The 14,024-nt window shown below is 58.7% G+C and overlaps 1 protein-coding gene across 1 annotated transcript; it reads left to right on the top strand.

The window, feature by feature from the left end:
- Nucleotides 1-3,664: 3,664 nt before the first annotated feature.
- PCDH12 (protocadherin 12) lies at nt 3,665-13,889 on the top strand. Its single transcript, XM_066197009.1, has 4 exons — nt 3,665-6,654; nt 7,075-7,169; nt 8,307-8,482; nt 13,104-13,889. The coding sequence occupies exons 1-4, from the start codon at nt 3,778-3,780 to the stop codon at nt 13,466-13,468; spliced, it is 3,513 nt and encodes a 1,170-aa protein (XP_066053106.1). The 5' UTR covers nt 3,665-3,777; the 3' UTR covers nt 13,469-13,889.
- Nucleotides 13,890-14,024: the final 135 nt, after the last annotated feature.

Below are 14,024 nucleotides of genomic sequence, written 5' to 3'. Positions count from 1 at the left end.
GCCCTCGGGCTGCGCCGGGGACAGGCGGGGAGTGCGGCGGAGCCCAGCGCGGAGCAGCAGTGGGCTCTCGTGGTGGAGGGATCCAACTGCACAGCGCAGGCACCGCCGGGGCTGCGCCTTCCCCGGCCCGGCCCGGCCTCGGCAGGCACCGGGAGCTCCGGGAAGGCGCCGCTGGAGGAGCCCGCAAGGACACCCGGGCGATTCTTGATGGTGGTGGAGGATGAGCAGCCCAGCCCCGCGGGAGCGAGTGGCACTGGGAGGTCACCTTCTGCTGGCGGTGGTTTTACGGAGATGAGCTCAGGGAGAGCCAGACCACCCCAGGGGAAGGTCCCTCCACCTCTTGCAGAGCTCTGTACCTGGTGCGAGAAGGGGAATCACGTCCTTCCTCCTGAGAAAGGAACCCCGGGAACCTCCCAGGTCCCTGCAGGCAGCTGAGGAGGGGGAAGGTTCTGGGCTTCCTTGTCCAGCTGCACCTCACACAGCTCATGCTCAGGGAGAGATTGCTGTCCTGCTGAAAAGGGAGTGACGCTTCTAGAGGAGCAAAGGCTGGCTTTGAAGGGCTGAAAATTCACGGAATCATGGAATAGCCACAGTTGGAAGGGACCCACAGGGATCATCCTGTCCAGCCCCTGTCCCTGCACAGACACCCTGACAATCCCACCCTGTGCATCCCTGGGAGCAGTGTCCAAACCCTCCTGGAGCTCTGGCAGCCTTGGGCACTGGAAGGGGTTTTAAGGTCTGCCTGGAGCCTCCTCTTGTCCAGGTGAACATCCCCAGCTCTCAGCCTGTCTCCATCAGAGAAAACTATTAGGTTTGAAAAAGCCTCTTCACTCTCATTTCAAGCCGCCCTCCGCTCCCTGCTGTGACATGGCACAGCTCCTGGTCCCAGGCTAACACCGTGTCAGCCCAAAATGACAAAGTTTGAAGATGTCCAGCTGTGCAGTGGAGCTCAAAATAACCTGCTGGTGCTGCTCTCTGCCAGGTGATGGACAGGGAGAGCGGTGCCTCCAGCGCAGTTCTGCACCCCTGGGAGCTCAGGGTGTGCCCGTGTCCTGCTCTGGAGCCTGGAGAGCAGCTGAGCTGCAGAGCCAGGTTTGCACTCCGGCAAATGGCATTTCCAGCTGCTCTGGGCACTGACAGCATCGGGCAGGAGCTGAGGGAAGCATTGCACACAGTGAATGCATGAAGTGCTGTAAAAATTCAATGTAGCTGAGGCTCTTTCTGAGCTTTAAATTAAAGGGTTCAGGTGCAGTCTAAACCTTAGAGGGGGAATTTTGCGCTCATAGCCACCACAGTGCCCATGGAGGTCCTGAAGCACGTCAGGAGCCTGCCGGGGTGTGAACAGGAAACAGGAGGAGACACGTTTTGTTTTTAGCAGCAGATCTCATTTCCCTGCCTGTGCTTCTGGCAAGTCTCAGCTCGACCCCGTTTTTCTTTCCTATTTTCTTGCTGTGTTACTTTGTTCATCTCCCTCCACGGCACTGATTTGCAGCTCAGCCATGCTTGTGCAGCATCTCCCGCCAGCTGGGGATGTTCTGATGGCTGGGGGTCACAGGCCTGGTCTGCAGGGATTTATTCCTGAAGAATCATAAATAATTCATGCAGGAGCTCCTCCAGTTCCTCGTGGGCAGGCCAGACCTGTCACCAGTGCTGGGATCTGTACAGCCAGGCTGGGGACAGCGCTCAGGGGTGTCACAGCGTGGTGACAGTGACTTCTCCCAGCCTTTCCCTGAGCAAACTGGTGCTCAAAATCCCACCTGGTCCCTGTCCTTGGGGAGAAGAATGAGTGGTTTGGAGGTTTGGAATCCTCCCGACTGAGGGGTGGGGATGGCAGCAAGTGGGGTCTGGCAGGTGGGTGCTGGAGTCAAGTCGGGGAATTCACGCCCTGTGGTGTCAGTGCTGGGTTAAACACAGGGCACTCGGGGAGATTGGTTTGCTCTGCAGCTGGATTGGGGGCTGAGGGGAGAAGGAAACCCCCCGCAGGGCTCCTCGGGGAACCCCCTCCGTCCTGGTCTATCAGATTTATTTCCTTTTCCTTGCAATGTTCCAGCGTGGTTCTTCTGTTCCACTCCATCCCTGAGAAGAATAAGAATTTAAAAAAAGGGAGCTGGAGGGGTAACAGTCCCAGCAGAAGGAAGTGGCCTTCACACCTCCCCTCCCAAAATCAGGCCCGGGCTGGGAGACATCCGCTTCTCCACCCGGAGTTCCATGGGCAGCGGGAGCGAGCGGGATCATCCCTCCGGGACAGCCCCGGGCTGAGCAGGAGGAAGTGCGAGCACAAAGCAGGGAAATGACCTGGCAAAGGTCACCTGGAGCTGGGGCCGAGCCCAGGAACAGCACCGGAGCTCCAGCCGCCCCCCGCGGCACCGTCCCTTCCTCCCGCTGGGCTGAGGGGACAGCTCGTGGCACTGGGGTGGCTTTGGTTTTGCTGCTCTTTGGGACATCAAAATTCGCCACGACAAAGAAAAGTGATGACAGCAGGGATGCAGGAGCCTCACCAGAGCGGTGAGGGGAGCTGGGAGGGATGGGAATAGGTTAGGGGGACAAGGGCTGCCCATCAAGGCTGGAAAAGCAGGAGGAGAGGGCGAGGTGGGCACAGGACACCAAAGGCTGCTGGAAGCTGCCTGGAAGGTGTGGGGACACAAAGATGATGTGACTGGTGAGGCTCCAACCACACCTTGAGGATGCTCACAGCCAAGGAAAAATTCCATGCAACCTTCCCTGTCCTGAATGCCTTCAGTCACCTCGAGACCAAAGCACACCCAGCCTGGGCTCCAGGGGCTCCACAGGCTCAGGAGGAATAGATGGATCACCCTCGGGCTGTGCTGCCAGTGCGTGCACAGCTGGCCAGCTGTGGTGATACTGGTGCAACAGCTGGGCAGCCCGAAGGTGGGGGCTCAGGGTGAGGCTCTGAAATAAGACCAAGAAGGGATTTGATGGCGCAGGAGTGACGCCAGGGAAATCAGTGCTGAGCCAAACTGGGATGGAGCACAGGGAGCAGCCAGGACAGGCGGATGCAGGGATGGGGAGAGGCCCGAATGGACACAGATCGTGTCTGCCAGCGCCTCCCTCCTTCCCTCGTGCCCTCCCAGCTGTGTTTGATGTGGTCACCCTCCTGCTGATTCATCAGCTCATTTTGGTGTGTTCAGCTGGAACTGGCCACTGGTGACATCATCACCTTTGTGCTGGGAAAGGTGACTTGGGCACATTGCCCTCCAAGGGCAGAGCAAGGAGCAGGGATTGCACTTGGATTTAGGCAAAACGAGATTTTGTTGAAATCTGAGATGCAAAAGTGGGGAACAAGGCTTTGGGTCAGTGCAGGAGCGGGAGTCCATCTCCTCTTCCCGAAGCACCAGAGGTTTGTGGTGGGTCAGGGACTGCAGGAATCCCACCTTCTGGGCAGTGTGGTCCGCAGGTGACAGTGGTGATGGTCCCCACGGGCTGGGATCGGAGGGCGCTTCCACACCCTCTCGCAGCTGAGCCCGTGCCGCCCCACGAGCCCCCACCCCGCCCCGGCATTGCACCAGCCCGGTCCTCCCTTTTCCTGTAGGTGGGGTTTCCATAGGGTGTCGGCCGCTCCATCCCCGGCCCGGCCAGCCGGCCGGTGGCTGCTGCGGGGACAGTCCTTCCGCTCCGGGCTGTCCCGGCCCGGGGAGCTCCCGGCTCCCGCGCTGTCCCCGGCGATGACAGCGCGGGGGACAACCACCAGCCCCGCTTGTGATTTCCCCTCCCTTCCAAGCTCTGGCTGGAGCCCACGGCACTCGGAGATGGGAGAGGATGCCGAGGCGCTGCGGTGGCCCTGAGGACTCTGCGGGGATGCGGTGGCCGGCGGGACAGCCCACGGCAGCGCGGCGGGGCCGCGGGGGCTCTGCCAGCAGCGTGCTGGGGCTGAGCCGCTCGGCGCTGCAGCTGCCGGCGCTGTGGTGGTGGTACCTGTTCCTGAGCGCCGATGCCCAGGAGGTGGCCACGTTCACGGTGCGGTACCGGGTGCTGGAGGAGGTGCCCCCGGGAACCGTCATTGGGAGCCTGGCCGAGCACTTCGAGGGCGGCGAGAGCGGCGAGGCGGCCGAGACCTTCCAGCTGATGGAGACCCCCGGGGGGTTCCCGCTGCATGTGGGCAGCGGGGACGGGGTGCTCAGCACGGCCGGGCGGGTGGACAGGGAGCAGCTGTGCCGCCACAGTGATCCCTGCTGGGTGTCCTTCGATGTGCTGGCCGCCCAGAGCCCGGCCCTGATCCACGTGGAGGTTCAGGTGATGGATGTCAACGACAATGTGCCGCGGTTCCCTACGCCCGAGCTGGAGCTGGAGATCTCAGAGAGCGCATCCCTGCGGACGCGGATCCCGCTGGATCGAGCCGTGGATGCTGATGCTGGCCCCAATGCCCGCTGCTCCTACGCCCTCTCCCCCAGCGAGCACTTTGCTCTGGAGGTCGTCTCCGGCTCCGATGGGACGAGGCATGCGGAGCTCATCGTGGTTAAGGAGGTGGACCGGGAGCTGCACTCGTCCTTCGACCTTGTGCTGACGGCCACTGACCACGGGGAGCCGCCAAGATCAGGTACTGCTCTGATTAAAGTCATTGTCCTCGACTCCAATGACAACAGCCCCGTGTTTGCAGAGAGTTCCCTGACGGTGGAGGTTCAGGAGGACACACAGCCTGGGACCCTCCTCGTGACAGTCACGGCCACTGACCCTGACCAGGGTCCCAACGGGGAGATCGAGTACAGCCTGAGCAGGCACGCGCCCCCCGAGGTGCTGAGCACCTTCAGCATTGATGCCCGCACGGGCAGCGTCCTCCTGAGGCTCCCTCTGGACTACGAGGAGACCCACGCCTACGAGCTGGATGTGCAGGCGCGGGACCTGGGCGCCAACCCCATCCCGGCACACTGCAAGGTCCTGGTCAAGGTCCTGGATGTCAATGACAACGCTCCCGATGTCCACGTCACCTGGGCCGCGCGGGTGCCCGTGCTGTCCGAGGCCCTCCCCAAGGACAGCTTTGTGGCCCTGGTGACAGCCAGCGACCCCGACTCGGGAAGCAACGGGCAAGTGCTCTGCTCCCTCAGCCAGGGCTCCGAGCACTTCAGGCTGAAGAGAACCAACAGCCACAGCTTCGCGCTGCTGACCAACGCCTCGCTGGACCGCGAGCGGCGCGCCGAGTACAACCTGACGCTGGTGGTGCGGGACATGGGGCACCTGTCCCTGGCCGTGCTGAAACACCTCACCATCTGCATCAGCGACGTCAACGACAACGCCCCAGCCTTTGAGAAGGCTGCCTACGAGGCTGCTGTTGCTGAGAACAGTGAAGCCCCGGCCTTCCTGCTCACCGTCTGTGCCACCGACCCCGACGTGGGCTTCAACGGGAAAGTCACCTATAGGATCCTGGACCCCTCTGCTTTGGGGTTGGTCTCAGTCGACCCCATCACTGGGGATGTTTTTGCCCTCCAAGCTTTTGATTACGAGCAGGTGAAGAGCCTGGAGTTCCTGGTGACGGCAGAGGATGGAGGGCATCCCAAGCTGGCATCCAACATCTCCATCAGGCTGGCTGTGCTTGACCGGAATGACAACGCACCCATCATCACCACACCAGCGCTGGTGGGAGGGGTGGCCACGCTCTCTGTCCTGGTCAATGTGGACACGGGGTGCTGCTGGGTGGTCCCTGGGAATGGGAGCACCCAGGGGGCTGCGGCAGTGACCAATTCCACACTCATGTCGTGCCCTGGCAGTCCTTTCCTCTTCACCATCGTGGCCAGGGATGTGGACTCTGGCATCAACGGGGCTCTCCGGTATGATCTGGTGGGTGGGGATGATGCCAGGCTCTTCATCCTGGACCCCCTCCTGGGGCAGGTGTCCCTCAATGTCAGCAATGCCAGCAGCCTGGCCGGCAGCCAGCGGGAGCTGCTGGTCCGGGTGAGTGACCAGGGGGACAGCCCCCTGCACACCCTGGCCCGGCTCCGCTTGCTATTCCGGCGTCACGGGGCCTTCTCCAAGATGTCCGCGCAGGATCCGGGCTGGCCCAGCCTCTCCGTGGTGCTGGTGATCTGCCTGGCCGCTCTCCTGGGCGGGTGCCTGCTGCTGCTGGCGCTGACCCTGTCGCTGCGCAAGAAGGACAAGAAGGATGGCATGGCCTACAACTGCCGGGAGGCAGAGGATGCCCGCAGGCAGCAGCAGCTCAAGAAGCCGCACAGGCAGATCCAGAAGGCCGACATCCACCTGGTGCCGCTGCTCCGGGGCCGCCCCCGGGAGCCTGAGCCCCCCCGGCCCTGCCAGGAGGAGCCGCCCGGCACAGCCGCCCCACAGGCGCCCCTCCACGTCACCCCCACTCTCTACAGGACCCTGCGAAATCAGAGGACGCAAAAAGACTCAGAGGAGCAGCAGGGCGCCTTCGAGCTGCCCGTGCTGCAGCGCCGGCCCTGCCAGCCCCCCAGACCCAAACACCTGGGGAAGGAGGCCGTGAGCCCCCCCGAGGCACCGCTGCACGGCAAGAGCTTGGTGAAGCCACCCACGGGAGAGCCCCAAGTGCCACCCGAGCAGCCTGTGGGTGCAGGGCAGCCCCAACCCCACCAGCAGATCCTCAGGAGCCTGGTCCGGCTGTCGCTGGTGGCCCTGGCAGAGCAGAGCCCGACCGGGGAGTTCGCCATGGAGTCGCCCCCAGTGCAGGTAGGAGCTGCGTTCCCGGGGTGTGGACACCCCCAGTCCTCCCCGGGGTGGTGGGAGTGTGCAGCCTGATGGTCTTTGGTCAGTCTCTTCCCCCAGGCATGGGCAGGGATGCCTCAATAGCCTGGATAGGATGAACAACCCCCCGCCCCCGGCAAGGTCACCCCACCAGGACACGCAGGAGTGGAGCTGCCACAGGGAGAGGGGACAACCCCATGGGCAGGGGACAGCAGGAGGGGTGCAGGGGGAGCTCGGGCCCAGGTGGGCTGCCCAGAGCCTGTTTTTCCCCCGGTGTGGGGATGCTGAGCCATCTGCAGGAGGAGGAAATGCTATAAAAAGGCCGGGGGGGCTCGGAGGGACGTCCTGGCAGGAAGCAGCTTGAGTGGCCAGCCCGGGGCTCAACAGGCTTTTCCTGCCTTGCAGCAAATCTCCCAGCTGCTCTCCCTGCTGCACCAAGGCCAGTTCCAGCCCAAAACAAACTACAGGGGAAACAAGTACACGGCCAAGAATGGCAGCAGGTAAGGCTGGCTCCCAGCACTTCCTTTCCCCACGCCCCCTTCCCCTGCTCCTGCCCCACCAGTCCAAAACCTCTGAGAGCAGGAGACACTGGGGCAGACACACAAGGGAAAGCCTCGTCCCCTGAGATTGGAGGTTCTCCCTTCAGGGACTGGTTGTTCTCCTCTGGTCCTGGTTCCCAGTGGTTTTCAGCTGCTCTTTGCCTCCTTCCTGGGGCACCTTTGGCAGGTCCCTCCTTGAGCTCACCTGAGCTCCTCCATGGCCATGAACCATCCCTTGCCAAGAACTCCGATGGTTCTGGGTGCTCAGGAGCACAGAGGGGCCCAGCTCTGGAGGCAGCAGCACAAGGATGAGTGTTCTCACGGCTCTGGACACTTTCTCAGTGCCTGTCAACATGAGTTTGGGACACCTGACCCTGTGCCAGGGGGCAGATGAGTGAGGAACTGCAGCAGGGCTGGTATCTTGTGTGCCAAAGACATCCCCAAACTTCATGGCGTTCCCGTCAAATTATGCAGTGTGCTCTGGGTGCATGCTCCTGACGATGCTGAGTCTTCATCACTGCCTTGCCACGTCTGCCTGTCCCCCCCTGGCCAGGCCATGGGCAGACACAGCTTTCTCCACCTTTCTCACCTGCAGCTGCAGAGGATGGAGAGGGAGGGAGAGAAGCTCCAGGGTACCTGGGGTGCTCCTCACCTGGTCCTGCAGGAGGGAAGCTCCTCTGAATTCATGGGGAGGAGCCAGCAGGTCCCTGTTTGCTCAGGATATGCCCCCGGAGCCTTGAAAATATTCCAGACCAGGTTAGATGGGGCTTGGAGCAACGTGAGATTGTGGAGGGTGTCCCTGCCCATGGCAGGGGGTGGAATGGGATGGGTTTTAAGGTCCCTTCCAACTCTCCTGTGGTTCTATGATCTTGCTGCAGAGGGATAAAAACCCTTACAGGCAAGAAATGTGGAGCAAACCCCCGAAACCCATTAACTGATGGGCACTCAAAATGCCTTCAATTCTGAAAGTGATCCTTGGGGAGGGAGCCCACAGCCCCTCTTCGGGGCGTTTTGGGGATATGGAGACCCTTCCAAGGGCTCATTGGGGCAGGGCTGTGCTGGGGGCTGAATTGATCTGGCTGCTGTGACCCCTGGCAGGGCTGCAGGGCTGGACACGGGGCTGGACACGGGGCTGGACACGGACTGCCTGAGCACCAAGGACAGCGGGCACGGCGAGAGCGAGGCCGGGGACCGCGACTCCGACAGCGCCTTCGAGCTCTCCGTGCAGCAGCTTGTGGGAGAGGAGCTGGAGACCCTCCTGGAGCCACAGGCAGGTGAGGTGACCTCGCTGCTGGGACAGGGTGGGGCTGGGGGGGCTCCAGCAGCGGGATCTTCTCAGGTAACCCACACTAAGCCCATCCAGCTGGCCTGCAGCAGCCAGGGCACGTGGCAGCTCCTGCAGGGGCTCTGGCAGGGGCAGTGCTCGGGGCAGTGTGTCTGCACCAACACAGGCTTTTGGTACCAGGCTGAGGGACTTGCTGAGCTTCATGTTGGGTTTTTCCATGTGTTTATGGCTGCTCTTCCCTCCCATGGACGTGTCTGCGGTGGTTTAGGGTTTGGTGATGTGTGAGCCTGGCCTCTGTCGTTGCTGAGGGGTGAGGCCCAGTTTCACATTGCAGCTGGTGAACTCCTTCCCACACTGGCCTGAGCCCTCCCTTCAGGGTCTCACGGTGCATGCAGAGTAAGAAAGGCGGACACTTGTCCTTGTCAAACCCCTCAAGATGTTCTTTACCCTCAGAGCCCCACTGGGCTCCTCTTTCCTCTTCATCTCCTGTGACCAACCTCCTGCTAATTTTATCTTTTTTGAGATGTGTGACCCGACTTGTGTGCAGTGTTTAGGATCCACTGGGGGTACAAGGAAGATTTCTGGTTTGTTCCTCATTCCTCTCCTGCCCAAGACCTCTTTGTTGTGACTCCCAAATCCCTCCTCTGCGTGGAGGGAGAGCCATCAACACATGACAGGTTGTTGTTCCCTGGGACAATTATCTGACAGTTGGTGACACAGAAATTCACCAGCGACGTTTTGCTCATGGCACTCAGCATTATCAGGTCCTTCAGGAACCCTCTGTTTTTGGGTGTTTTAGTGGAGTCAACACCAACATTGTCCCCTTTCCGTGTCATTTATCACTGTGTTGAGCAGATACTCTGGGACTCTGTTAATGACCTCCCTTGGTGAGGAAGATTAATTATTCCTACCCTCACTTCCCAGCTTTTAACACATATTAATCCCTACGGAACCTGGCTGTAAATTCAGGCACAGCTCAGGTCTCCTGCAAGCCTGGCTGCTGCTGTTCCACCAGCTCAGAATTGAATTCTGGAATGGTTTGGGTTGAAAGGGATCTTAAAGATCATCCAGTCCCAGCCCCTGCCATGGGCAGGGACACCTCCCACTGTCCCAGGCTGCTCCAAGCCCCAATGTCCAACCTGGCCTTGGGCACTGCCAGGGATCCAGGGGCAGCCACAGCTGCTCTGGGCACCCTGTGCCAGGGCCTGCCCACCCTCCCAGGGAACAATTCCTGCCCAATGTCCCATCCAGCCCTGCCCTCTGGCAGTGGGAAGCCATTCCCCCTTGTCCTGGCACACCCTTGTCCAAAGTCATCCAGGATTCTCCATCCAGCCTTTCCAAATTTCCAGGACACAATTCCCCATGTGACAATGTCAGGTGGGTCCTCTGGGGGCAGCAGCTCCCTGGTTCTCTCTGCTGAGCCTTGCACAGAAGGATTTCTCTGAATCTGCCCGGGCTGGATTCACCTTCACGCACTTAAAAACTCCTGTCACCATTTCCACCTCCCCTCCCTCTGATCCTGCATTCATTTGAAGCAGTAGTTAATGAACAGCAGCTAATAAACCAGGCAATTTCATATCTGAGTTCCTCTGGCACTCCGGGGTGAATACCATCTGGGCCTGACATTTTCTACATGTTCCTTTTATTGATTTGTTCTAAAAATCTCCTCTCTTGGCATTTCAATTTGAAAGAGTTGGGCTGACTCATGTCCTGTAGCAGAAATTTCATTGTGGAGCCTCTGTGCTCCTCCACAGAAGAGAAACTCATTGAGCTTTGCTGCTGGGGTGGTTTGAATTCTAGAGCTGGGCATTTTTGGTGCTCTTCCTTAGGGACAGAACCTGCTACTTCTCCCCCTTTGCCTCCCTGCTGGTTTATTCCAGTAAGGAGCAAATGAAGGAAAGGCTGAGACTTACAAGTTTCCTGGGATTCCAAGGTCCTGCAGCCAAGAGCAGAGAGCAAAGAGGAAACCCAGCTGCATCCCAGGTGCACTGACTTGCCCTGATCCCAGAAAAGGGACTGGTGGAGCTGCCCAGCAGCTCTGGATCCAGTCCTGCCCACACAAGGACAGAAAATCTGGGCTATGGTGAGGCTGATCCATGAAGTGCCATCTCCCGTGATTCTTGGATCTGGTAGGAAAAAAACCCTTTTGGCCAAAGTCCTGGAATTCCACAGGACCATTAGGGCTGCAAAAACCCTCCCAGACCATTGTTCCCCAGCACTGCCATGTCCACCACTGACCCATGTCCCCAGTCCCACATCTCCATTCCTGGGATGATGATTCCTCCCCTTCCCTGGGCAGCCTGCTCCATGCCAGCAGGGAATGCTGAGGCTGTGTGGATTCCTGCTGGCCATGCCCAAAGAGGCTGCTCTGTTCCAGAGGTGCCAAAGCCTCCCCTGGAGCCCAGACCTTCCTGCAAAGGCGGCCGAGCGCAGCCGCCGGAGCTGCCGGGCTCCTTCCTCCTCTCCCAAACACAAACAGAGCCTTGGACTTGCATCCTGAGAGTGAGGAAGGAAGCACTGCTGGTGCTCAGGAGCATCCTAACAGCTGGCTGAGGCTGGCTGGGCCTTTGTGCTGTTCCCAGCGGGGGGACTGCAATCCCAGGCAGCTCTGGGATTGTTGATGCTTCGGGATGAACTCCCAGCACCGTCTGTTAGCTCTGATCCCCCAGCAGCCCAGCTCAGCACTCCCAGCAGCAGATGAGAGATAGAACTTTATGGATGATAAAAACAACCCCTGCTCCCCAAACACCATTAAAACAAGGCAGTAAAGAGTTATTGGTCAAATTAAACATACCTAATTACGAGGTTTTCATGGCCAAGGGACTGTCAGCCCAGCTCTCCCTGCAGAGAGCAGACCAGTTGTGCCCTGCTCCAGAGCTGAGGCAGCCAAATACTCAGGGAATGAGGTGGCTTCTTGCAGACTGGGGAGGAGAAAGCTGCACGTTTTACAGCAAAACCTGAGGCACACTCGGGTGATGTCTCAAGGAACTGTCACTGCGACTCAAATACTGAGGTGTGAAACTCTGGATGTGAAGCGACACAAAAGAATTCTGGGGCTCCAGCTGAAACAAAAATCTAAGGGATGTACCTGCCCTTGTCTCGTTGCCAGGCTGGAGTCCCAGCTCTCACCCCCAGCCCATCCCAGGGCAGGAGGAGCTGTTGCTTGGCCGGCTGAGGAAGGGAGACAAGAGGCAAATCTCCCCTTGTCTCAGCCCCTGACTGCAGATCCCAGGTGCCCCTGTGGCAGGGCACCGATCACCCTCTGCAATCAGCAGGATAAGAGCGTTGGAACGGGGACCCTCCTTTCAGATGCCACTTTTTAAGCCAGAGCCACACAATGATTATGACAGTGACACCAGCCCTTGCCACGCTGGGACTGCTGGGTTTTGTTACCAGTGAGTTTTGCTGCTCTCAACCCCTCTCCTAAACCGGGAGGTTGCTCTGAACTCCCCTGAGGTTCTTGGTTGTGCTTTGGGAAGGAACAATGAGGGGCTGGAATGCAGCCTCTGTGCACCACAGCACGGATTCTTGTTTACCAGCTACCTCAGAAAACAAGAATCCCTGTTCCCCTTCCTGCTGTCTGACAAGGAAGCTATTCCAGGCTCTCCCTGCTATGGGGTCCTTCCTTTATTTTCCAGGAGATGTTTATTCACGGACAGCTATAATCACTTCTTCTCTTGCCAACACTATTTTAAGCATAAAGATTTCCTCTGCTGGTGCTTATCTCCTCAAAATAACGACAGGTCGCAGTCAGATCCCTGGAGAGCACTTGCTTCCTTAGGAGCAGCAACCCCCAGCTCTTGGGGTCTCCATTGTGTCAGTCTGGGTCACTCCGAGTTTTCCCTGCTGGTGTCATTTCAGCTCCCTCTTCCATAGATAGATAATCAGATTTTTGTGTAATTCCCTTAATCAGACCCAGTAACAACCCTGGCTGTGCCTCCCTGGCAGCAGGGAATACCCTGACCAATCCTCTGTGTGATTCCAGTTGCCCATTTTGGGCCACAATCAAATTACTGGTGCACTAAGGAGCCTGCCCCAGCTCCCAGCTCAGGTTTCCCCTGCTCCTCAGCTGTTTCCAATCGAGGAACAACTACTTTAGAGCTCAATTGTTCGGTCCCAGTCTCCAACCATCCAGCTGTGCATTTTATAATCCAGAATTTCATTCTGGTATTATTGTTTTCACAATAACCCATTTCTTCTCGGTCTCAATCTGCCTCCTTAGCAGCCAATTCCCACCCTGGAGTGACCCTGAAGGGAAGTCCACTATCTTTATGTCCAACGCTTCCCCCTGGAAAGCTTTTCATTGTCTGCTCCCCTCCAGCCAGTCCTAAGCCCTCCCTCTCTCAGGCTCTGCTAACAATTTAGTGAAGTGCCAATTGAGACTTGCAACAAATGAGAACACACAGCAATTCTAATGGTTATTATATTAAAAACAAAACAACCCCCCAATAGTTTCAAACCAGTTCTATTTTGTTTAGCTTTTTTTAGCTGCTGGTTTGCATGGTGTCACCGGTGGTGCGTTTACAATCGTTCCTCTCAAATGATTTTAGATACTTTATCAATATTTTTATTAATCCCATCCCCTTCTCTGCTATGCTGTCCCTCCCCAGAGCTGGCCCTCAAGAGGCTGACAGCTGCAGACCCAGAGTGGGTGGCCCGGCTGTCCCTGCCCCTCACCAGCAGCTACAAGGACAACGTCTTCTCCCCCGACTCGCCGTGCTCCCCCGAGGACGAGGAAGCTGCAAGGCAGGAGAAACCAAGGACCTTTGAGACCTTTGGCAAAGGTGCTGGGGCTGACCCCGGTGGCACTGGGACGAGGCTGGCCAGCACCTTCCTGTCGGAGATGAGCACCCTGTTTGAGATGATCCTGTCCCAGAAGGTGCAGGTGCACAGCGAGGCGGGCGCGGGGCTGCTGCGGCAGCTGTCGGCCCGCGGGCACGGCCTCGGCCTGGGGGACGCTGCTCCAGGGCCGTAGCAGCTCGGTGGCTGTGCCAGGGAGAGAACAGCCAGAGATTTGGGGGGCCCAACCCTATCCCCAGCCCCAGCAGGGTCACTGTATGACCCATGCCTAGACAGGCGTATTTCCTCTTTTGCCTCGCCCCAGTGAATTTCTCCAACAGCGATTTCACCCTTAGTTCCCCTCCACCTGCCTGTCCTTGCCTTCCTCCTCTCCCAGCCCGCTCTCCCAGTGCTCAGCCAGCCTCACACCCCAGCCAGCAGCACGAGGACCCTTTGCTCCCAGGACAGGCCCAGGCGAGGGGGGTTGTGAGAACAACCAGAGCACAGTGAGATACATCCATGTGATCACGGACTGTGAAAATACCTGTCACAGACACCGCTGCAGCTGGGCTCCAGGGTTCCAGTTATTTAAATAAAACTCTTTTTTTCTAACACTACCCTCTCTGTCAGCAGTGTAGCTGACATAATATATGTGCAGAAAGCCTGAAGTGGCAGCTGGGGAAGGGGAGATGTGCCTGTTGTTTCCCATGGCTCCTTCCAGCTCCTGTGGTTCTGCCACTGGGATCTTGGCA

This window comes from Chamaea fasciata, unplaced genomic scaffold, assembly GCF_029207755.1.
Source record: "Chamaea fasciata isolate MVZ Bird 193981 ecotype frontalis unplaced genomic scaffold, bChaFas1.0.hap1 SCAF_15, whole genome shotgun sequence".
NCBI lineage: Eukaryota > Metazoa > Chordata > Aves > Passeriformes > Sylviidae > Chamaea > Chamaea fasciata.
Note: the sequence above shows the minus strand (reverse complement) of the source record. Positions and strands in the feature narration are given on the sequence as shown.